The sequence below is a fragment of the Corythoichthys intestinalis genome, chromosome 9, assembly GCF_030265065.1.
Source record: "Corythoichthys intestinalis isolate RoL2023-P3 chromosome 9, ASM3026506v1, whole genome shotgun sequence".
Classification (NCBI taxonomy): domain Eukaryota; kingdom Metazoa; phylum Chordata; class Actinopteri; order Syngnathiformes; family Syngnathidae; genus Corythoichthys; species Corythoichthys intestinalis.
In genome coordinates, this window is record NC_080403.1 from 13747553 (window position 1) to 13774257 (window position 26705).

Below are 26705 nucleotides of genomic sequence, written 5' to 3' on the forward strand. Positions count from 1 at the left end.
ATGCAGTACAAGTACAGTGCAATCATCATCATCATTTATGCGGTTTTGAAACCTTGACGCTTTCCTACCACGTACGGTATACCTTGAAGCCAGTAATCAACACATGTCTAGTCGTACCCCGGGGACTACCTCTATTGGTTTAAACATTTTTTACCTTGGTTTCATTGGACTGTAACATAATCCCTCAAAAACACAAGGGAAGTCACAAGAATTTCTGGAATTTATATCACCTTATTCAGAGGCCTTTAAAATTGTGACAGGCGTGTGGCCACCACTTTATCATGAGTTTGAATGTGATTGGTTAAAGACTGAACATCCATGTCCATGTCAAATCCCAATAATAGCAGCGTATGCCAGTTTGTGCAACCACAGTTCTTTGATTGTTTATTTGTATTTAATATTTTGGAAAGGTTGAATTTTAAAAGAGCTGAAGTGTACATTTTATAGGTCACATGGTGATATTTACAGTATCTTGGTCTCATTTACTGAATATCACAAAAACCTGTGAACAGAAATGTGTAAACTTTTTATTTGCTCTGAATGTTTAGAGTGACACCTTCCATCTGCTGAAGTGAAAAATGTGACCATTTGACTATAATTCACCATTGAATTCACCATTAGGCTATCAATGCCAATTATTGTCCAGCATCTGCTTAATGAACCGGGCAAATGCCAGCAAATCTGACCTTTGTGTGGGACGCCGCGCTTAGGTGACGGATTACACCAGCACTCTCTTCACCTGCCAAACATTTTTTTATTGCACTATGACACTTGACATCTAAAGATGGTGGTTATGTGTTAAAGAGGCACTCTACTGTTTCTAATATTTTGAACTGTTTCATGTGTGAGATCAGGTCAAAATTGAAGTGTGTTCTCTCACAATCGCGTTTGGAAGTTCAATTCTCCTGCTGATGCCAGGATTTGAAATTGTGTAAAGTCGTATATCACACTACACACATTTATGCGAGTACCCTCCATCTTCGTTTATCTTTCACGTCCACTATTATCAGGAGCGCTGAACATTGAACCGTCTGGAGGTTGCTACTTGCTATACTGGACTGTCTCAGGAAATTAGAATACACAATATTCTAATTTTTTGAGACAGTCCTGTGTATATATACAGGACTGTCTCAGGAAATTAGAATACACAATATTCTAATTTCCTGACTGTCTCAGGAAATTAGAATATTGTGTCTTCTAATTTCCTGAGACAGTCCTGTATATATACACAGGACTGTCTCAAAAAATTAGAATATTGTGTTTTCTAATTTCCTGAGACAGTCCAGTATATGGTTTATAAATACTGCATTAGATGATTACCGTATATACATGTTGAATTGCTCTGGTTTAGTGCAATGCTTTCGTCGCATGATCATTTCCTTTCTGTGTCACTTTTTTACCCACACGACCTCCATCGCGCAATTCTCTCTGCCATTTACCTGGCTGAGAGGCACTCCCGCCGGCTTGTTGGCCACCAAAAGTTGCCATCCTTGTCTGATCGACTTTAACTCCATGTCTCCCAACACTTGCAAGAAGACAATGAATTCCACGCACCGTAGAAAAAGGGAATTTGTAACCAACAAGTAATAGTGAAAGCTTCCCACATGGAAATGATACACTATATAGAAAATGTCTAAAGTTCATATCTGTTTTATCTGGAGCTTGTATGTAAGGTATGTGTCACTGAAACCACATATACGATCCTTAGTGAATTTATACAAATATAATAATATACTGATAATAATACTCTTATAATAATATTTGTATAATTTGGGAACTTAAAAGAACAATAGTTGACAGGAACTGCACACACAATGTCCTTAGTAGATATTATTAAAGTCAAACTTATGGGAACTTAAAAGAACAATAGCTGACAAGAATTGCACATACAATGTCCTTAGTAGATATGTTTAAAGTCAAACTTATATTTGTTACAAAACCATCAGTGAAACAAAAATCTTGCAAGTATCATAGGAAAACACAACAGGTCCAATGGCACAAACATGATACATTGGAAAAAACAACAACAACATTGTCCTAAAAAAATCGCATGGAGAAGCATAGATAACTAAAAATAATTTTTCGTTTTGACACGTTAAAGTTAGCATTTTCTCAAAGACAGGTAGCTCATTCGCTCTCAACCAATTGATTTTCTTAAAATTATTATATGCGTAATACGTAATATTTTAGCAATTACAGTAATCCTTCGCTACTTTGCGGTTTTACTATCGTGGATTAACAACTTCGCAGGCCAAATTTATGAAAATGCGCTGTATATATAATACATCTGAAAACTGATCTGATTTCATTAAATCTGTTGAAATATGATTAAAAAAATTTATTTCACCGTGTATGAACAACAAAACAACCGTCAATGTAATGTAATGTTTGAGACACCGAGTGAAACCCCAGCTCGCCAACTCGTTTTTTTTTTTTTTTCTCTCTAAGTGTCACATCCTGCCCTCTCAGGGCTTGTGGTGGAGTCCACGGAAGATGTATGGCGCGATATGTCGGCGTCAAGTGATTGAATGTTTTATTTTGGGACAAATCCCAATGCATAACACAACAAGGATTATATTGCGTTGGGGCCAGTTTTGTGAAGATTGGCTTTTTAAGCAGTGTGCTGCTTCAGTGTTCACACTTCCTAGTATTCTGCCATACAGATAATGAGTTAAGATAAATATTCAAATCCAGTCAGCCACATTGTAATGAAAATCTGGCTGTTTGCAGTGGCAAGCAAAAATGACCAACTAAAATAACGTTAAGAGGACATTTTGGACATTTTTAACACAGATTATTTTGCAAACCGTATTAAAAAAAAAAAAAAAACATCAAAGTTTATGTGAAATAATGTCAGAAAAAAATAGAATAATGAAAGGTCACCTTGAACATGAGCTCCCATTTGTGCCTAGTGAAATATATAAGTGTTTATTTAATTGTACTGCAAGATCAAATAATTCACAATAGATTAGTTGACAGCACTGTAGTAGCTAGGGGCATCTGTAGCAGACAAAGTCCTCCACTTGTACATGATGAGTCAGATAAAGGGCTTGTGGGCAGCAGGTGGCAGTTGGAGGTGACACGCTGAGCTCAGGTCTCATCCACCTTTCGGAACACAGTATTTCCCTGAAGGAGTTTGCAGTGAGAACACACTGATCCTATATGACATCAACCACAGTGTACCTGAAGACAAGCTGGTGATTGCAGCCTCCGTGAATTAAAAATTGAATTTGTTGTGATAAATTATCAATTTGACTCTAATAGCACTTTTTATCTCTAATGCACTGAAAAGCCATGTACTGTATACATTACTACCGTGATGGGCAAAACCATTCTGAAAATGGACGCAGTGGGTGCAGGTTTTAATTCCAGTTGATCAAGAGGACACCTTCTAACCAATCTGGTGTCTTTGAATGCAGTCAGACGCTGCTAGTTTCTGCAGAAACGGTTTGGACACCCCTGCAATGCTGTATTTTATTATTGTTTGTGAAACAGCATACAACGTTCTTTATCAGGAAATAATGTGGACATTTGAGAGGCTGTTTCTTGTCGATGCCACTGGTGCATTTCCACAACAGAGGCTCTCTACGCCAGAGGGCAGTGAAAAATACAAGAAAATATGGAGTCGTTTGACTTTTACAGTTTAAAAATATTACCTTTTTCCGGAACATGTTTCTACAAGAATTTACGTATACTTTTGAATCTGTTGAAAATGCGTCTGTTTGTCTCAAGTTCTTTCACAGTTCTATGGACCATACTAGGGAACATGAACAGAATTTTGTTAAATTGTTCCCACAAAGATGGAAGCAAACATTTGTTCTATATGAAAAATCAAAAATTGTGTGGGAAATCACAGGCTGAGTCCATTTCCGGATTGAGGCGTTGAAGGCCTTGAGGGAGGAAAGGCGCTATACAAGTAGAATAGAATAGCCCTTTATTGTAATTATACAGTAGTACAATAAAATTGTGCAGCATCTCCCTGTCCAGTGCAGGATAAGTTAAAATCTCAAAAGTGACTTGCAAGTATAAAAGTATAAAATCTAAATAAATGTAAATATAAAATGTGTACGAGATAGTCCTATGTTCAGGCAGTGCAAATAATCGAGGTGAAGTAGCAGCAGTCTGACAGTGAAGGCATTGAATATTGCACTTAAGTAAGTATTGCACATAGAATATTATATGTAAATGAATATTGGACAGGCGGCATGGTGGCTGAGTGGTTAGCACGTCCGCCTAACTGTTCTGAGATTTGAGATCAAGGGTTCAATCCCAGGCTTCGGCCTTCCTGTGTGGAGTTTGCATGTTCTCCCCGTGCCTGCGTGGGTTTCCTCCGGGAAGTCCGGTTTCCTCCCACATCCCAAAAAATGCATGGTAGGCTGATTGAAAACTCTAAATTGTCCGTAGGAGTGTGTGCGTGAATGGTTGTATGTCTCCTTGTGCCCTGCGATTGGCTGGCAATCAGTTCAGGGTGTCCCCTGCCTACTGCCCGTAGTTAGCTGGGATAGGCTCCAGCACCTCCGCGACCCTCGTGAGGAAAAAGCAGCATGGAAAATGAATGAATATTGGACATTGTTACATATGGCAATTCAGGATTGGAGATGGCTTTAGCAAAGAAACTGATATATATAACTATAACAATATATAATACTGTATATATAACTAACTATATAATCAGGGGTGTACATAAGTGGTCCGCATGCGCTCATGCGTACTGGATGTAGACAAACGCGCTGGCCCTCAACGGCTTCCATACGCTTTTGCGTACCGATGGCTGACGACTGTATTTGCGGCGGACACGAGAAAATAACTTCTCAAAATGTCAAAGAGGCAGGCCCCACTGAGTAATTATTTCCGTGTTCCCCCACCCCCGTCAAAAGACAGACAGACGACAGAGACGTCACCGAAGCTACCGGAAAAAAGGACTTTTGCTGAAAAGTGGCTGCAGGAGGTACCATGGCTAGAAGCAAATGATGCTCGCACGGAAATGTGGTGCAGCATTTGCCGTGAGAATCCCAATGTCGTTAATAAGAGCAGCGCATTTTATGTAGGGTCAAAGAATTTTAGCCATCCAAACTTTGAAAAGCACGAAAAAAACAGAGCATGTGGCAATTAAGCAAACTATCGATGTCAGACAGGACCCCACTCGCCCTATGGACAAGTGGCAGAAAAAAGTTATTGAAGAACAGCGCCATGCACTGACAAACATGTTTTTGCTCGCATTTCACAGAGCTAAACATGCACGTTCAATGAGCTCTTATGAGGAGGACATCCCACTTTTACAAAGGCTTGGAGTTAATGTGGGAGTCGCATATGAATGCCCTTTATTTTGAATAGTGCTTTTATGTTTATTTCTTTACATTTCACCTCAAAGTAATGGCAATTTTCTTGTGCCAGTTGATGTTAATCAAGCGTTAATTGTTTATATAATTAATTAAAGGTAATTGGCTCTAAGTAAAGCTTTTCATAATTTTATCGCATCAGGCGAGTCGGCTCTCAAGCTCAATGAGGACCAAGTCACATCTCCAGGTCCTCCTCTAAGAACCTGGGCAAAAAAAAATATGTGCACCCCTATATATAATTAACTATACAGTATACAGTGTATCACAAAAGTGAGTACACACCCCTCACATTTCTGCAGATATTTAAGTATATCTTTTCATGGGACAACACTGACAAAATGACACTTTGACACAGTGAAAAGTAGTCTGTGTGCAGCTTATATAATATAGTTAATTTATTTTCTCTTCAAAATAACTCAAAATATAACCATTAATATCTAAACTAGGGCTGTCAAACGATTAAATTTTTTAATCGGGTTAATTACGGCTTAAAAATTAATGAATCGTAATTAATCGCAATTCAAACCATCTATAAAATATGCCACATTTTTTTCTGTAAATTATTGTTGGAATGGAAAGATAAGATACAAGACGGATATATGCATTCAACATGCGGTACACAAGTACTGTATTTGTTTATTATAACAATAAATCAACAAGATGGCATTAACATTATTAACATTCTCTTAAAGCGATCCATGGATAGAAAGACTTGTAGATCTTAAAAGATAAATGTTAGTACAAGTTATAGAAATTTTATATCAAAGTCCCTCTTAATGTTTCAATCAAAAAATAAACTAGTAGCTTGCCATTGTTGATGTTAATAATTACACCATGCTCACTCATTGTGCTGAACGCATAAAATCATTTGGGCCCAAGCGCCAGCAGGGGGCGCCAAACACCAAAAAACAAGTAACAAGTGGACATTACACTGCTGTCATTTTAATCTGTTTGAGCGGGGCATGTGCGTTAACTGTGTCAAATATTTTAACATGATTAATTTAAAAAATTAATTACCGCCCGTTAACGCGATAATTTTGACCGCCCTAATCTAAACCCCTGGCAACAAAAGTGAGTACACCCCTTTTAAACTACGTACATCCCTAAATGTCCAAATTGAGTACTACTTGTCATTTTCCCTCCAAAATGTCATGTGACTCGTTACAGGAGTGCTGTCAGCATTGCTGCAGAGGTTGAAGAGGTGGGGGGTGAGCCTGTTAGTGCTCAGACCATACGCCGCACTCTACATCAAATTGGTGTGCATGGCTGTCACCTCAGGAGGAAGCCTCTTATGAAGACGGCACACAAGAAAGCCTGCCCGTCTCATCAGACCATAGGACATGGTTCCAGTAATCCATGTGCTTTGTTGACATGTCTTCAGCAAACTGTTTGCGGCTGTTTGCATTTAGGGATGTACGTAGTTTCTAAGGGGTGTACTCACTTTTGTTGCCAGGGGTTTAGATATTAATGGCTATATTTTGAGTTATTTTGAGGGGAAAATAAATTAACTTAAAATTAAGCTATAAATTAGCTTGTATAAATAAATTAAGACAAGCTGCACACAGACTACTTTTCATTGTGTCAAAGTGTCATTTTGTCAGTGTTGTCCTATAAAAAGATATACTTAAATATCTGCAGAAATGCAAGGGGTGTACTCACTTTTGTGATAAAATGTATAATATACAGCGTATGTATAACTCCATTACCATTACCTCAGTTTTATGCCAGATAGGCCTTATCATGGTGAGCTACCTCACTGATAAATACAGTCCTGCCCATTTACTCCCATGATGTTCACGCACGTAATGAGGAATGTCTTTGGATAAAAATGAATCAATACTCCAATTAAAAGATCTTGATTATGTATTTAATACATTTCCATTTATTTCTGCAGCCATTTATTTCTATTGTAGAGATTCTGCAAAAAATGAAGGGCTGCCAACAATGCAATTGTGTGGATGACCATTATTGAATGCGCGTAACCATGATGTCCAGCAATTAACAGTAGAGTGACTCCTCATCATTCTTTGAGACTTCCATGTGACAATCAGCAGAGTAACACAGTGGTCACACACTGTGCAAGTTGTACTTCCAGCTGGATTAATCCATTTGCCCCCATCATGCGCCCTTTCTTTTTCAAGCATCCCGTGCGATGACGGAGAGGCAGATGCCAACAGAGGGTGGCACTTTGTTTTGGGGCACATGACTGAGCGAGGAGAACTCTGGCATTATACAACAGTTGGCAGGTTTCAAGTTTTCTTATTGTTCTGACTAATACATGAGCATACGCCTTCCTCTGTGGTTGTGTCACTGCATGCCTTTGTATTTGCTCGCTGGACATGCTGCCTTTGTTTCCACAATGCAAAACTAACCCTCGTTCGAATGACGATTTGGAGAAAACAAAGTCTTTTTGTTCTCTCACCAACACCAACTACGTTAAACTTACAGTAAAATACTGGCATTTGCGGTTGGTCTACTTTGGGCAATAACAAAATCCAAGTGAAGCCTTTTGGAACTTATTTCAGTGACTAAGATAATTTTGATACATTTTTACCATCATTTTTACATTTTATTCTATGAGGTAACAACCGGTGAGGGAGAGTTGAAGCTTGCAGCAGCAAGCAAGGTATTTCACCATGCATTTTTTGCTCATAAAAAAATAGCCAATACCTTAGGGACAGTATGATTGAAAATTTTTGCAGTTTTGAAACCTTAACGTTTTCGTACCACGGTATACCTTTAAACCAGTAATCGGCACATGTCTACTTTGGAGTACCTGCTCAGCTATACCACTGCATGGACCAGTATTGATCAACTGAATTATATCATCAACAACTAATTAGCGTGACCAGCATAAAAGTTGCATTCTGAATGTTAATTTAGTATTATCTCATGCCCTTTGTTTTAAAAGTAGTCATATGGGTTTTAAACAGAAAAATTTACATTTTTTTGACATATATACTAGTACATAAATTAAAAAAACAAAAAAAAAAATCGTCTCGCCCACCCGGGCGGTATGGTCTCTCCTTTCGAGCTCTGGTCCTCTACCAGAGGCCTGGGAGCTTGAGGGTCCTGCGCAGGATCTTACCTGTCCCTAGGATTGCGCTCCTCTGAATGGAGATGTCGGACGTTGTTCCTGGTATCTGTTGGAGCCATCCATGCACCCAGCTTGGGGGTTACTGCCCCTAGTGTCCCAATCACTACTGGCACCACTCTTGCCTTCACTCTCCACATTTTCTCCAACTCTTCCTTCAACCCTATATATATTTCTCCAGCTTTTCATGTTCTTTTTCCTGATGTTGCTATCGCTCGGGATTGCTACATCTATCACTACTGCTGTCTTCTGATGTTTATCCACCACCACTATGTCAGGCTGGTTGGCCATCACCAGTTTGTCTGTCTGGATTTGGAAGTCCCACAGGATCTTGGCTTGGTTGTTCTCGACCACCTTCGAAGGTGTCGCCCACCTTGACTCTGGGGTCTCCAGTCCGTACTCAGCACAGATGTTCCTGTACACTATGCCTGCAACCTGGTTATGTCGTTCCATGTATGCCTTGCCTGCTAGCATCTTACACCCTGCTGTGATGTGCTGGACTGTCTCAGGGGCCTCTTTGCATAGCCTGCACCTAGGGTCCTGTCTGGTGTGATAGACCCCTGCCTCTATTGCTCTTGTGTTAAGGGCCTGTTCTTGTGCTGCCATGATCAGTGCCTCCGTGTTGTCTTTCAGTCCGGCCTTTTCCAGCCACTGGTATGTTTTTCCCATGTCAGCAACCTCCTCGATTTGTCGGTGGTACACATCATGCAGGGGCTTGTCCATCCATGATAGCTCCTCAGGGTCCTCCTCCTTAATGGGCTTCTGTTGCCTGAGGCATTCACCGAGCAGGTCATCACTGGGGGGCATTTTCATGATGTACTCTTGGAGGGATGTAGTTTCCTCCTGGATCGTGGCTCTGATGCTCACTAGTCCTCGGCCTCCCTCTTACCGCTTTGTGTAGAGCCTCAGGATGCTGGACTTAGGGTGAAACCCTCCGTGCATTGTAAGGAGCTTCCTTGTCTTGATGTCGGTAGCCTGCATCTCTTTAGTCTCTTCCTCAGTGGCCAGGATACGACGCCAGCAGGGTATCTGATTACTGGTAGGGCATAGCTGTTAATGGCCTGGATCTTATTCTTGCCATTCAGCTGACTCTTGAGGACCTGCCTCACCCTCTGTAGGTATTTGGTTGTGGCAGACCTTGTAGTTGCTTCCTCATGGTTTCCATTTGCCTGTGGGATCCCCAGGTAGCTGTCCTGCACATCTGTTATGTTGCCTTCAGGTATTTCAGCCCCTTCAGTTGAGATCACCTTCCCTCTTCTGGATACCATTCGCCCACACTTATCTAGTCCGAATGACATCCCGATGTCATTGCTGTATATTCTCTTGAGGTGGATCAGGGAGTCGATGTCACGCTCGTTCTTGGCATACAGCTTGATGTCATCCATGTGCAGGAGGTGACTGATGGTTGTTCCACTTCGGAACCGGTACCCGAAACCACTCTTGGTGATGATCTGGCTGAGGGTGTTTAGGCCTATGCAGAACAGCAGGGGTGACAGAGCATCTCCTTGGTAGATACCGCATTTGATGCTGACATGTGCAACTGGCTTCGAGTTGGCTTCTAGAGTTGTCCCCATCGAGTTCTGGAGGAAGGTCTTTACTGTCCTGTTGATGTTATACAGCTTCAAGCATTCCAGTATCCATGTGTGTGGCATTGAGTCATAGGCTTTCTTGTAGTCAATCCAGGCAGTGCACAGGTTGGTGCTCCTAGCTTTGCAGTCCCTGGCGACTGGCGACTGCCCTGTCCACCAGTAGTTGGTGCTTGGCTCCCCTGGTGTCCCGACCTCCCGTACCAACGTCAGCGCTATTACCACTGAGCTATCCAGCTGTCTGTCGCTAGTACTACTGAGCTATCCAGCTGCTGTCTGTCTGTCTGTCTGTCTGTCTGTCTGTCTGTCTGTCTGTCTGTCTGTCTGTCTCTCTCTCTCTCTCTCTCTCTCTCTCTCTCTCTCTCTCTCTCTCTCTCTCTCTCTCTCTCTCTCTCTCTCTCTCTCTCTCTCTCTCTCTCTCTCTATATATATATATATATATATATATGTACACACATATACATAAATATATTTATATACGTATACATAGATATATACTATAATTACCAAACTTGGACTGCTGGAAAAAAGTAACTATGAATGTTACAAAGGAAAATCCAGACCAATAAAATGGTCCTGCAAGGATAGATGGCTTCAAAGTAACCTCTGCTAAACCTCCACAGAGTACCCTACTGATCAACAACAGCAACAGATCGGAATGGACAGCATCAAGACTGTCTCCAGAATTGTTAATTTACCGTTATTTCATATCCTTGGTTCTTCCAGTAGTTTAAATTTGTTCTCTGTGGGGGAAATTTATAAATCTGAACATCTCTACCCTTTATGTCATCATCATTTATAATCATGGTCAGAGTGAAGAATTACAAGAACATTCAGGTCTGAAGCCATTGCAGCTTGTTTACTACTTTTAGTTCAGAGTCTAGACATGTGCTGATTACCGGTTTAAACTTTATAGGGATACCGTGGTATGAAAACATCAAGGTTTCAAAACCTCAATTTTTTTTAATCATACCCTGCCTAAAGTATTAGCTATTTTTTAATCATCATCATCATCATCATCATCTACCACTGAGTCCGTGGTCGGGTCGCAGAGGCAGCAGCTTTAGCGAGGAATCCTAGACTTCCCTCTCCCCAGCCACTTCAACCAGCTATTTTTTTTTATGTCCCAAAAATGCATGGAGAAATCCATCACTTGCAGTTCCAAGGCTCAACCCTCCTCCGCCGGTTGTTCCTCAGTGTCAGTAAGTCAGCTATGCTACACGATAGCTGGAGGAGGTGAAACTCTCAAACTGTTTTTCCCCATCGAAGAAAACGAACTCTCTCGCATTGGAATACTTCGGCCACAGAAAAGTTAAAGACGGCCGCGGTTTAGAGGAGGAGGGCCAACCAACATGTAAAACATGTTTGTGAAGGGTGGCTGCTGAGGAGGCAATACATCCAATATGATTTCGCATTTTTTACAAAATTAAAGGCTAGTAAACGCTGTCATGAACGTTTTTCACCACCTACGAGAGTTAACTCCAAGCGTGTCTAGTGTGTTTAACGGTGGAAAACGTGGTGTTTTTTCTCTCTGGCAACTGTCTGTGTTGAGCAAGAAAGTGTGTGTATAATGTAAACATGATATGAATCATACACACATGCTTTTGATGGAAAATAATTCAATTATTTTTGTTCTGATGGTAATAATGTTGAGCTGCGGCTGTGGGTTTAGCCTCACTTAAAGGACTGCATTTATTTTAATTTTAATTTCATTTAAAAATATGTTTTTTTAACGTATTTAATTTAACATTATACTTATGTTCCAATTTGCTAATATGTTTTGTTCAATGGAAAAAAGTTTTTTTTTAAACCCAGATATCTCAAAGTAACACATTTTAGAGCTGTAATTGCAATACCGTAATACTGTGAAACCATGATGTTTTGGTTTAAGGTTATACCATCAGAATATCATACAGGCACATGCCTAGTTCAGACAGCTGCTGTGTTCATTGATGCATGTGGCAACACTTAAACGATGCTTTGTGCTATGTCGTCAACTATTCACTCCACTGTAGCTATTTTTGTACACAAGCATGAACGTATTGAACAGTCTTAGAGGTTTTATCCTAATTTCATGCCAGATCCTTCCGAATCCGATTTCCGGTTTCAACCAAGAATATTGCAATAAAATGTTCTCTGACAGATCTATTAGCGGCCCATCAGTAAAATACTGACCATGATTAATCACTTAATCTGCTGAAAATCTCTTTCTAAGCGTACTGTGATTTGCATTAGTTGCTCCGTTCAAAAAATATAATTAATGTAGTGCTTTATTTGTCCGTTGTATTTTTGCCATTCTTTCATTTGTTACTAAAAACAAAACAAATTACATCTTGTTGGGGATGCACTTCGGCGGATAAAGATTTTGAAAGATGCACGAGGGAAACAATTAAGATTTCGTAGTTCCAGTGGGAAAATCATCAAGTTGTGACTTACAGAACTATGTTGAACATTTCATCCTTCTCTGAGAAAAATAAATACGCACATACCGTTCAAGAGGATGAATCAGAGTGCACAGTCACAGCCTGTTCAGGTATCACTTTAGGAATAACAATCAACAAAACTGCTCCGGAGCTGACGTCTCTCAGGACAAAGACTTGCGTCAGAGCGGACGAAATCGAAGCTCAACTTGTTTTGGCAAAGTGAGGTGCTGATTTGGAGGGGGGCTCAAATAAACATAGTCTCTCTCCTGTTGCCATTAAAAGACTAATTTACTGCTCCCACAAAGACTACAACAATGTGTTTTTTACTCACCCATCAACAGCTATGATAAAATAACTGGATAATGAGACATTTTTATATATCAACTACTCATTTTAATCTCCCATTTCATGTTTTCCTATAAAATTTTTCAAGTGATATTCTTTCTCCTAAGACTTGTGAGACACAAATCCACAACTGACAAAGATTTATCCTCATCCTGTCAGGCTGTCCGTGTTCTGCAGTGCTCTATGACGCATTTAGAAAAGAAAAGCATCAGTGCGCAAGAGAGAACGAGAAAGAGAATCCTTTGCTTTTTGCTAGGGAATTAATTGTCTTTGCAACAAGTTCCTGCAGATGTGAAGTGTGCACATATTTTGGCTTCTTAAAAAAAAAAAAATCACTGAATGAGAGGTTTGCATTTTAATCATCTACATAGAGTAAAACTGCTTAGAAAATAGTTTTCTCAAGTTCTTTTATATATTTTTAGGGTTAGTGGTTAAATGTCTGTACTTTGCCATATAAAGGTGCCTTGTGATAGGAATGACCTAACTCGTATTTTTCAAAATCCGAGCTGACATTAAGCTCTTTTCTCCTCTTTGATTTAGGAGCGAAAACAAGAAATATGTAAGTGTAGTATCGAGAAGCTGAAGTTAACTCAACTTACTTCACAGAAAACACTGAAAACAGTATGGCAGATGCCAGATGCTGAATAATTCTTTAAAGAAATTTTTACCTGCAAATGTCACTCTCAGTTGAAATTGGTTATCACATTAAACATAAAAAAAGATAATTGCATGCTGTACATTTAAGACAACCAACCGACCGACTGACCGACCGAACGATCAAACAAACAAACAAACAAACAACTTTGCCTTAAAAAATACCCCACTAGCATGCAATGAACTGTGTTGACAGACTAATCATTAGCATTGATAGTTTGATTGTTGACAATTTAGGCAACAGATATTTATTATTATTATTATTATTTATTATTTATATTTATATTTACACATAGACAAACAATATCACAATATTACCCTCTAGGCATATACCAGGTATCCATTACCATCTATTGGCCTTTTTGCATCAGTAGTTGTTTTGAAGCTTGAATTTCTCAATGGACTAGTGTCTGAATTTGTCCCAGCCCTTCCACATTGAAAAACTTAACTGACCAGAGAATGCATCAATGACAGTGAATGTTTGGATTACAACTGACGAATATACTCGAAAATAGCAATTAATTACAATAAAAATGGTGAGGTGACGCCTGAACGGATCAACAGCATTTCCCCTTTTCAATACGGGAGGATGATAAAGAAATGAAGCTTGTTTTTTTCCACTGTACCCCTACATAGTGGCCTCATCGCTAACATACAATACTGTATGTCGTCATTTTTCTCGTTTACAATAAACTGTGGCTAAAACATGGCTGGGCCATTACTATATGTAGTCATGTTCTGCCAAGCGATACAATTCACTTCAGTACACTACACCCTGTTGTGTTTAGTGTTTTCACCACAGGTATGCAGGCAGGATGGCTCTCAAAAATATGGCATCATAGCATGAGGACATAGACCAGTGATTTCCATGAAGAGAAAAAACATGACATAATGTAGTGCATTGAGTGGTCAACTGTCTTTAAAACATAAAGACATTTGGCCACATAGAGTTATTACATTTTCATTAGTTGAAAAAACAACAACAACAAAAACAACAACAGGCTTTATTCCTCAGACAAGTGATTCCAACCACTAATGTGCTGAGAGATGATCATAATTTATTTATTTATATGTATCTCGTCATTTAGCTAAGCTTGTTATGTATATACTGTAGGCTTATAGTAACATAACAATTAAATGCTCATCCACAAGATTCCCAATGAATCTGTGCATCCACTTTCCTTGAACATTTTTGTTTGCTGGTGTGTCAGCCTATAAGATTTTTTGGGAGACTAATCATTGTATTCAAGAGGGAGTTTTTAGTATTTAATCTGCCAGCAGTGTTTGAATGTAACCTTACTTCACAAAGCCCTCCCCCTGAATTTCCAACAAAAGGCACAGCTGTGCAAGATGTGTATTGAATGTAACGTGAATTATAAACTAGGTGACGTTGCTACAGCTTCTATGTTAATAGCAGGGCTGAACGATATTGGAAAAACTGACACAAAGACTTCATAATGATATTGACGGGACAAATTCCCCAGACACTGCGCCAAGCCTTCAAGGAGGGGGCCGCTCCACACTCCACTTCAGTCGGTCAAAGTCGGTCGCAGTTATTCTCAAAGACATGCAACGATCCAACGCCGGATTTAGGTTGAAAAAGTACGAAAGCTGTACCGCATACAAACAGGAAGGATTGTCTCAGGAGTGATTTGTTTGAGGAGTCTAGGTAATTATTATATTTTTCGTACCATGCATGCATTTTGAAACGTTGTGAAAAAAAATCAATGGGAGAAATGAACCTCTATGGCATTGGCGTCATAATTCTCAATATTTACGTAAATAAATGCTAACTGCCCATTTTTTTTTTGCTTTTGACCAAGAATCAAGACTGTTGTACATCCATATCTATAAAGAACTCGGGGATTTAAGCATTTATTCACAAGAATTTTCAACGTAAAAAGCCCTTTGTGGTGATAAGGCGGCGCTACAGTGGCTTAAAGACTAGCTGCACATTCGACATATTTACTTAAAATAAATGCTAACTGCCCATTTTTTCAGCTTTTAACCAAGAATCAAAACTGTTTTACGTCCATATCTATAAGGAATTCAGGGATTTAAGCATTTAGTCACAAGAATTTTCAACATAAAAAGCTCTTTGTCTGTGTTTCCACTCGGTCAGCTTTGACGGAGATAGGCCCAGGGGTGAAAGTGGCTAGAATTTCTTGCCGGAACTCCCCGACGTGAAGGTCGCCACGGAGCCAGAAATTTTCTTTCTTTATTTTTCATTCAAAATTTAAAATTTTCAATGATTTGCAAAGTAAAAGTTAGCAAAAACAGCAATAACCCCAACCTCCATCTCCTAATTTTTATTTTCCCTCATTTCCTCACATACTAAATGTCAAATCTCAATTTTAACTACTTAAGGATATATATTAAAATTGAAGTTAATGTAAACATTTACATTTTTTAAAGTAACACACTGTATCGGCCCGAATATAAGACGGTGTTTTTTGCATTGAAATAAAACTGAAAAAAAGGGTGTCGTCTTACATTCGCAGTTTAGACATTATACCCATTCACGACGCTAGATGGTGCCATATATCATTGAAGCTATGTTCTGTCATGACAGATCTCAGCTTCTCTCAAGTTTAGCCAGTTTGCAATTTTTTATTGCAATGTTTTTCCTTATTCAGATTTGTTTCAAGACTACAGTTACATTTAGACTTCACTTTGATGGTTCATGCAGTTATTGCAATTTAGTTGTTTTATCACAAAAGATTGGTTTATTTACATTTCAAAAACCAGAAGCCATTGATTTACGAATGTGATGGCACTTTAGTTTACATATTTAAATGTTCAGATATTAAGATTTCAATGAGGCAAAATAACATGCTTTTTCTCTCAAATATATTGTTATAATCATTTGTTTCAGATGTACTGTAATTATTTTCTTTATAAAAATTAATTTGGTGTTCAAAAAGTCTTTTTTTCAAACTTCAGTCTTGAAAAAGAGGGGGTCATCTTCTAATCAGGGCCGTCTTATTTTTGGGCCAATACGGTACATTCAGAAAAATAAGTACAAATGACCATCAGAGCAAATAAAACTAAATATGATAAATAAGCCTCAACTCTTTCAGTGCTGTTAAGGATTGGATCCATTTTATGTTGCATTGCCCTTTTTTGTCGCATCAATTCAACAAGCTTTTTTTTTTTTTTTTGCTGTTCCAGAAAACATGCACATTTGAACCAATCAGGGCTAACCATCTCGGCTGATCACACCCAATTGAACGGATAAATGAGTACAGGTCCAGCTTTGCTGTGTGCATTCGCACATTGATGTGACTCTTCATCGTCAGACTCAGATAACTGCAGCAGCTGGGGAAAACTCCATGCCGTCCGTAGAATAAAATCAATACTAATTATCGGTGGAAACGGATTACGCTACACAAGCACTTTATTATGCTTGTTGTTAACACTTGTGTATGTAAATCTGATGTTGGTAGATTGTTTTCTTCTTGGAGCTGAAATGCATGTGTGGCAGCTTAGCATTTTTTTTTTTACATAGTGTTTTGACAGTTGCTGTCATATTTTCGGAATCAAAGCACCGTGTTCCGGAACAGCATTCCGGCCCTGAATCTTATCTCGGAATAGCATTCCGCCCCTGAACCTTATACCTAAACTACGTTCTGGCCCTGAATCTTATAGTGGAACTGCGTTCCTGACCGTTCTGGCCCACTTTCACCCCTGGATAGGCCCCCTATTAATTAGTCCCGTGTCCCGTCAATATATTATGAAGTCTATGACTGACATTGCGATTCTTGGGGGTTTTGCGCTATATTGCAATATATATTTTGATATGAGTTGCAATATTAAAACTTGAAGTATTTTCACATGACTTGATTAGCTCTGTTTGGGAAGACTTTGGTCGACTCACTATGACCACATTGTGTTTATTAGAGAAGTCCCGATCTGATCAAATTATTGGAAATTTGGTCGATCGCGCCATTTGTCAGAGGATCGGAAAGGGATCTTGATTTTAATTAAAAAAATATATTAATGGTTTTCTGCTCCATGCTCGTACAGCGTCTTAGGCGCCCTCCTAAAAGGCAGTGTGACCAAACTGTTTTTCTTAGTCACCAGTGCAGCTGGCGTTTGGTACTTAACCATAGTTGACAGGTTTCTCACTTCGATCTGGCCAGAGACACCTCGGTAAATCTACAATCAAAGGCACAAATGTGTTAATCATCGTTAAGCTTGGTACACATTCTGAAGTGTGTGTTCATTCATTGTGTGAGAGGCTGCTCTCGACAGCGTGAGCATCTAAGCAAAAAAAACACTTTTTTTCCGGATCGGGACTCAGTATTGGCAGATTTTAAAAATCAGGTGACCTAGACTCAGGTGCAAAAATATGCGATCGGGACATCCCTAGTATGAATATATCACCATTTAATCCAGGCTAAAGAGGTTTATCTGTGAATGATGAAGATCGTTGTATTAAAAAAGAATCCACTTGGAAGATAAACAAAAGTAAAAAACAAAAATACAATGGCACATGCTGCGATGAGACTATTGCGCATGCGCATGTTGCGATGGCGATGTTCAAACAATATTTTGTGCAGGCCTTGTTAGCGATTTTTTTTAATCTAAATCTAAAAGAACTAAGATGCTTACCTGTCAAGCATTATTCATGCTAATTACCAATCGCTTGTGAATCCTCCCAGTTGCCTGAGTTCCCTGTTAGCTATAACTTCGTAATTGGTATTTTGTAATTAACTTGGTAAATAACCAAAACTAAAAATACACATTTTATTGGCTTCCCTATCACTGCTGTATGTTTCAATATTTACTTCGGATGCCACTTATTCAAACTGAGTGGGTAAGCAACAGGATCACAAACTCTCTGTAGCCTTTGGTCAGTATCGAACACAATGATCGTAGGAGCAATGATTCTCACCAATATGCTGTACGGTTTGTCACCATGCCGCCTGAGGCCACTGAGGTGGCACTCGTGCAGCCAGACAGCCCATCGTCTATTGTCCTTGAATGGCCTACCCTTAGTCTTCTTGAGATTTGTAGACCCTGTGAGTGGCAGTGCGGTTCTGTGCGGTCATTTGTCGAATGTGTACGGGCCATCGCTGCCGTCAGCAATTCTGCTACAGCTGCACACAGAGAAAGGACCGTGGCATTTGCTGAATCCAAGGTGGCGTCTTTTCAATTAGATTTTTTTTCTCTCCACTCTCTAGAGTGGCCCAGCAAACTGAAGCCAAGGGGGCCCCGGCGGTATAATGATGCCCTGGCACAATAGTGCCACTGTTACCCAACCTGTTCCCAGGAAACGGCACAACATGTGCCATTGTGCACTGTGCTTTGCTGCCCAACCACGTTGCCTGGGTTTAGCCAGAGTCACGAGAGGCTGGCTATGCAGCGAAGCTCACGGCAACATGCTCGGTAAGAGAGCTTCACAAGAATGATAGATGAAGTCTAGGTGTATTCACCTCTCATCGTGTTTGGTGTGCTAATATCACAAAAACCTACATTAGAGGGGAGGCTTTGGAGCGGAAGAACCCTGGAGGGATAGCAAAGACAGCTGAGTGGTTGCCAAGAATGGTCCTACAGAAAACCCTTGCATTGTTGCTACGTTGAACGCTCCTCAATAAACAAGGGGGACCGAGGAAGAAGTGTCAAGCAAAATGAAAAAAAAAAAAAAAACGACAGCCGAAACCGGTTTGTAGCTGGTCCGAGCTGGTTCCTCTCTTTATATCTGCACGGCATTTGCGTGTGTGTGGCAACCAGCGTGCTCTCCCTTCTAGTTTTCAAGGGTGCTTATGCAGTACAGCAAAAGGATCATTCAGTGCCAGCCAGCTGGGGGGCCTTTGGTCTTAGCCATCCAGGAGAAACATGTCACAAGCGCCATTCTGAGCCAGCCGGTCGTCTAAGACAGCACCACACGACTCCCAGAAAATAGCCAAGTGTGTCACACTTAAAAGAAAGTCCCTCCTTCCGCTCGACCTAGACCTGTCAGTTGATATGTCAATTATGATTGCCATTTGTCAAAAGATCTATTCAATGCCGTTCTTCACTCACTCTTTATTCTGGGAAAAGACTGTCTTTTTTCCTATTGTCCCTGACAAACCTAATCTAGAGTTTTTACTGGCCTGAAAACTTCACTTTCAGTGAGTTCAAGTTCACGGAACACAGATTGATTTGAATTACTTGAACACAATGCATTCTAGGATGCTGATGAACTTGAGTTTGGATTAGTTTTAAATAATGTACATAGTAATGTATATAATATCATTCCGTAAAAAGACAACAAAATTACCAAGGAAGCACGTGGCCCAGTTGTTGTTGATGCCCAGCACATCTCCCTCCTGGTTCTAAGGTTCAGGGTTTAAATCTCGACTAGAAAGCATTTTCTCCCCTTGTTGGTGTTTTTTTTTTCCAGGTACACTGGCAGTCTACTAAAAATATATGTTAAGTTCATTGGTCCACTACATTACTTTGTATTGTTCATTGGCCTGAATACGTTTTAATTTACAGTCATGGACGAAATTATTGGCACCCCTGGAATTTTTCCAGATATATAGCATTTTATCACAGAAATTAGTGCAATTACTAGAGGTGCACGATAATTATCGGTCCGATAATAGGAATTATGACGTCATCCCAATAAATCCGATAACATAATATATTATTGGCCCTTTTAATAATATTTTTGGCACGGTGTCGGATTGGGATTTGTGCGTCTGTTTCCACTACTGTTTTTCCAGTATGCAAAGTTTTGTTACTGTCTTTGTTTTTTTCATTTTAATAATGTTCATGTCATCATGAAAATTCTGGTTCGGTCAAAGGCAAATCTAAGCTGTATCAACCACTAGTATTTTTGACCTACTGGTGTTCAAAAAGTCAGGTGAATATACATTGAAAAATTATATATATATTATTGGTTATCGTATCGGTATCGGCCTTGAGGAGCAGGAAGTTATCGATATCGGTATCGGTTTCAAAATAATGGATATCGTGCACCCCGAGCAATTACAAATATTTTCAGTATGAATGTATTTATTTATTGGTTGTGCATTGGAAAAACACAAAACAGCTGAGGAAAAAAGCCAAAGTTGACATAATTTTAGACAAAACTAAAAGTAGGCTGGACAAAATTGTTGGCACCCTCACCTCAATATTTGGTTGCACATCATTTGGAAGATATAACAGAAAGCAATCACTTCCTAAAATTATCAACATGTTTCGGGCACCTCCCAGATGGAATGCCAGAAAAAAATAGGTCAATAAAGAAAAGAACACAGTGCCTATAGTCAAACATGGTGGAGGTTCAATGATATATTGGGGTAGTTTTGCTGCTTCTGGCACTGGGTGCCTTGACAGTGTGCAAGGAGTCATGAAATCTGGAGACGCATCGAAATGTTTTGGGCGGCAATGTAGGATGTAGTGTCAGAAAACTGGGTCTGCATCAGAGGTCAAAGGATGATCCAACAGGACAGTGACCCAAAACGTACCTCAAAAAGCACCAAGAAATGGTTGGAGACAAAGCGCTGGAGAATTCTGAGGTGGCCATCAATGTGTCCGGATCTAAATCCCATTGAAAACCTAGTATGGAGGGATCTCAAAATAGCTGTTGCAAGAAGGCACCCTTCAAATCTGAGAGACCTTGAGTTCGCAAAAGAAGAGTGGTCCAAAATTCCATCTGAGAGGTGAACGATACTTGTTGATGGTTAAAGGAAGTTTTTTTTTACTTTTATTTCTTCTAGAGGTTGCATGACCAAATATTGAGTTGAGGCTGCCAACAATTTTGTCCAGCCCATTTTTTGCATTCTGTGTAAAATTGTGTATATTTTGGCTTTTTTCTTCAGCTTTTTGTGTTTTTCCAATGCACATAAAAAAATAAAGGCATTCATATTTATGAAACAATTGCGTTAATGTCTGAGAGAAACTGTGTATTTTCTGGAAAAATTCCAGGGGTGCCAAAAATTTCGTCCATGACTGTACGTAAACCCTATAAAAATGAATTGATGTACGATTTAATTTTACGATTATCTTAATTTTTTCATTATTATTTCTTATTCATCCCCATTTACAGGTCCCCGGTGGAAAGTAAGAATCTTAATCTCCAAGTGAAAGACTACAAGTGAAGCAGGTTTTCCTTACATAGCCACCAAGACAGCAGAAGACATGAGCGAGGACAAGCCTGCTGAGAGTGCGGAGACAGCCCCCTCTGAAACAAACGCTCTTCCCAATGGGAAAGGTCACGATGCGGTCGATGAGACGACTGCATCATCCAAAACATCACCTGTGGATGATGGCCCAACGTGAGTTGCAGACAATATTTGTCTAACACTCAATATAAAACATATTAACAATCATTCATCAGTGTCAATCAGTGGTCTCACTGGTTAGTTGGCTAACGCTGTCATCATCCCTCCAGCCTAGTTACTATAGTAACTGTCCTATAACCGCAGGGTTTAGAGTACAAAGCCAATGTGATGCAACTGCTTGGTGTATGTGGCTTTAAGCAAGACACCAACTTCCTCATTACGCACTGATGGAGAAACAGTACTGCGTAATTGCCTGAGCTAAAAACCTAATTATCTTGTCACTGTTGTCTGGCAATCATTTTCCAGCATGTAAAAGCCGTCCCTCCTTCAGTCATAGACAATCATGTCATCGCATCATTGTTGTTATTGTATTATAACTGATTATCATTTTCCAATTGTGCACTCATTGGGTGATGGATGGCCACTCTACAATACTTGTAGAGAAACGGCACCCAACAGTGGCCAGAATGTTAGGTACGTTTCTGCTGACGATTTCAATTGTGTTTTCTTTTCGATCAATGTTAGCAGAGTCAGTATCACCATAAGGTGGCTGCCTGGAGGACTTCCCATTTCAAACCCCTAAAAATTGAGTTTCCATTAGATTCCATTTTGATTTATTAGACTTACCTTCATTTATTTGGATCACCATCCTGTTAAAATGCATTTTGATCAAGCTCAAGACCCTTTTTCCTAACTTAAATACAATTTGACAATGTATTGTACATTTTACAGTAATTTTAATTAATGTTGCACCGATACCAGTATTGGCAGGGGGCGCCGATCCGGCCCGAAATGGTGGTATCGGTATCGGCGAGTACCAATAAATATGGCACTAAAACCATTTACTGGCATCAGTTGAACGCATCTGTACTGTCCTCACCAATACGTTACGGCTCAGTAGTCCTGGCTATACAGCGAGCTGAACTCCCAAATGACGATGCAGGACATCAGTTTGATGTTTTTACTTTATTTTGCCTTTGATCATAATGTCATAACTTGAAGAATGCAACAACTAAAAATAGAAATTAAACAAAGAACTTCGTCCTCAGTAACTAACATGTTCGCAACAACGCAAATCCGCGATGATTAGCTGCTAATACAGTTATGACATTCACAAACGGTTAGCGTGCATTTGCTAGCGTCCTCACATCATCCAAACAACTATACCACTGGCTTTAAGTGTACGATCGCGGAAACACACAACAACAATACAAAAGATGATACATACAGGCGTTGCCTCTGTAGATATTTTACAATCGTCAAAAATGCACGTAGGCTCGCAGCTGTGTTTTCCTTTCTCACTAGTTCGCTCACTCGCTCGGATGCTTCGAATCTGTGCGTATTCTTCTGGCGTGTAAGCGCGCTCTGCTTCGCGTGAGCAAGTGCAAGTGCACCCCCACTCAGAATAGAATAAAATAGAATAGCCTTTTGTTGTCATTATACAGTTATACAATGAAATTGTGGAGCATCCCCCGTTACTGTGCAGGATAAGTTAAAATCTCAAAAGTGACTTACAAGTATAAAGGATAAAATCTAAATAAATATAAATATAAAATGTGTATGAGGACAGGTGTATTATGGAGAGACAGAATGCTGTGATCAATTATTATTAAAGTATTATTATTATTTGTCAACCATAAAAATTTCTATTGGATTCACTTTGTATTACTGGAACCATGAGGCTTCCTCCTGGGGTGACAGCCATGCACACCAATTTGATGTAGAGTGCGGTGTATGGTCTGAGCACTAACAGGCTGACCCCCCACCTCTTCAATCTCTGCAGCAATGCTGACAGCACTCCTGTAACGAGTCACATGACATTTTGGAGGGAAAATGACAAGCAGTACTCAATTTGGACATTTAGGGATGTACATTTTTTCATAGGGGTGTACTCACTTTTGTTGCCAGGGGTTTAGATATTAATGGCTATATTTTGAGTTATTTTGAGGGGAAAATAAATGAACTCTATTATATAAGCTGCACACAGACTACTTTTCATTGTGTCAAAGTGTCATTTTGCCAGTGTTGTCCCATGAAAAGATATACTTAAATATCTGCAGAAATGTGAGGGGTGTACTCACTTTTGTGATACACTGTATATATATATAATTTTTTTTCAAATGGATTGGTCTCGTAATGGTATCGATATTGGCCGATACTGCACAACCAGGTATCAGCATCGGGGCCAAAAAATCGTATCGGTGCAACACTAATTGTAATTCTAATTTTAGTATTTACCATTTGTATTAATTAAATATTTCACTTTAGCAGAGTAGACATTTTAAGTTTCACAGCGTCCAACTACAAACATAATAGAGTACTATGATTACGAAGCATAAGAGTAAATTATTCTGTAACTATTCATTGGACTCCATTATAGAAAGGCAAATGGGGCTGAATTTGTGGCCATTAAGAGTATAATAAGACCTTTTATTATCCTGCTAGCTGTACATAATGAATCTAAGGCACCTTATATCAATATATGCTCAGCAAGTTATTTGCAGTTAATATCACATCTTTGCATTTTTGCTATTTTTTTTCTCTCTTCATACTTCTTTGATTGAAGTCCCAACAGGACTGAAAATGCAGAGGCCAACCAGCCAGAAGGAAACGAGTTCATATCAGGCGCCGAGAGCAAAACAACGCGATTTACTGATGTAAGGTCATGTGAGTCTGAAGTACAATACACAATAAATGCATAGAGATATAACATGGAATTGCTCTTATTTTTGTTTTAGTTTGAGGGAAAAACATCATTTGGAATGTCCGTCTTCAACTTGGGCAATGCAATAATGGGAAGTGGAATCCTCGGACTGGCGTATGCGATGGCCAACACAGGAGTCGTTCTCTTTTTGTAAGTTGTTTGCATATTAAAGTTTTCTTTACATATTTTTATACTCCCCCCCCCCCCCCCCCAAAAAAAAAAAAAAAAAATTGAAATAAAATGAATCAGTTCCATAATCAAACTAACATCAGATTATTTTGAACTTCCATACAAGTAAAAAAAGAAGATGACTGCTTTTATGGGTAAAATCCATGCATTTATCCAGTTTCTAGACTGCGCATCATCATAAGAAATAGCCTAAATAGCACATTCACTCCCTTGGATAATTTTGAGTATTGTTTTTGGACGGTTGAATAAAAAACACTGAAAAATACATGCAAATTCCCCACAGGAGAGCATACTTGCTACCCAATATTATACTACACTGGCCGTGTTATAAATAAATAATGAAAAACAACAAATTGTGTAGAGAGGACAGAAAGAGAAAGAATACCACTTGTGCTTTGGATGTGGGATGCATCACATTCATTTTTTTTTCTTTCAATAAAAAATGTTAGCAGAAGCTATTTTCGCTCATTTAACCTTTGAAGGGAGTTTGCATGTTCTTCCTGTGCCTCGGCTATATGATTATACGGTATTACCGTGGGCTCATATTACCATAACACTACAAATCGCAACATGGAGAGCAAATACACCCCTGTTGAAAGCCCAATAAATGATTGTTTTGAGCCAGGCTAAATATATGCCTTCCGCAATTAAATAGCTTGTTTCCTGACCTGAGAGACACTTTTTTCAGTATACATTATTCTCTGCTTTCTACTGTGTGTGTACGTGGCCCGTGTGTGAGTAGGCTTAGCATCCCTAAGCCTCTGCAGCATGACTGTCTGTCAGAATAAATTTGTTACCAGCGCCCAGGTACTGAAAAGCAGTGGGTTTTACCCCTTCGGTTTGAAAGATATACAGTGGGGCAAATAAGTATTTAGTCAACCACTAATTGTGCAAGTTCTCCCACTTGAAAATATTAGCTAGGCCTGTAATTGTCAACATGGGTAAACCTCAACCATGAGAGACAGAATGTGGAAAAAAACCCAGAAAATCACATTGTTTGGTTTTTAAAGAATTTATTTGCAAATCATGGTGGAAAATAAGTATTTGGTCAATACCAAAAGTTCATCTCAATACTGTGTTATGTACCCTTTGTTGGCAATAACGGAGGCCAAACGTTTTCTGTAACTCTTCACAAGCTATTCACACACTGTTATTGGTGTTTTGGCCCATTCCTCCATGCAGATCTCCTCTAGAGTAGTGATGTTTTGGGGCTGTCGTTGGGCAACACGGACTTTCAACTCCCTCCACAGACTTTCTATGTGGTTGAGATCTGGTGACTGGATAGGCCACTCCAGGACCTTGAAATGCTTCTTACGAAGCCACTCCTTTGTTGCCTCGGCTGTGTGTTTGGGATCATTGTCATGCTGAAAGACCCAGCCATGTCTCATCTTCACTGGTCTTGCTGAAGGAAGGAGATTTTCACTCAAAATCTCTCAATACATGGCCACATTCATTCTTTCCTTTACACAGATCAGTCGTCCTGGTCCCTTTGCAGAAAAACAGTCCCAAAGCATGATGTTTCCACCCCCATGCTTCACAGTGGGCATGGTGTTCTTCAGATGCATTTCAGTATTCTTTCTCCTCCAAAAACGCGACGCATTGTGTTACTGATAGTAGCCTTTGTTACTGTGGTCCCAGCTCTCTGGAGGTCATTCACTTGGTCCCCCCGCGTGGTTCTGGGATTTTTGCTCACCGTTCTTGTTATCATTTTGAGGCCACGAGGTGAGATCTTGCATGGAGCCCCAGGTCGAGGGAGATTATCAGTGATCTTGTATGTCTTCCATTTTCTAATAATTGCTCCCACAGTTGATTTCTTTATACCAAGCGTTTTACCTATTGCAAATTTAGTCTTCCCAGCCTGGTGAAGGCCTACAATTTTGTCTCTGGTGTCCTTTGACAGCTCTTTGGTCTTGGCCATAGTGGAGTTTGGAATGTGACTGACTGAGATTGTGGACAGGTGTCTTTTATACCGATAATGAGTTAAAAGAGGTGCCATTAATACAGGTACTGAGTGGAGCCTCGTTAGACCTCGTTAGAAGATGTTAGACCTCTTTGACAGCCAGAAATCTTGCTTGTTTGTAGGTGACCAAATACT

At 39.6% G+C, this 26705-nt stretch overlaps 1 protein-coding gene across 3 annotated transcripts in view; it reads left to right on the forward strand.

Moving 5' to 3' along the window:
- Window positions 1-26705, forward strand: part of LOC130921426 (sodium-coupled neutral amino acid transporter 3-like) — a 91232-nt gene that overhangs the window by 10992 nt on the left and 53535 nt on the right. The window contains exons 2-6 of one of the 3 annotated variants that reach the window (XM_057845306.1): window positions 7481-7585; window positions 21483-21711; window positions 22159-22191; window positions 24284-24374; window positions 24456-24571. In XM_057845306.1, coding sequence (XP_057701289.1) covers window positions 21575-21711; window positions 22159-22191; window positions 24284-24374; window positions 24456-24571 — 377 coding nt within the window. In that variant the 5' untranslated portion in view covers window positions 7481-7585; window positions 21483-21574. The remainder of the gene's footprint in view (window positions 1-7480; window positions 7586-21482; window positions 21712-22158; window positions 22192-24283; window positions 24375-24455; window positions 24572-26705) is intronic. The other 2 variants (XM_057845305.1, XM_057845307.1) reach the window with 2 other exon arrangements.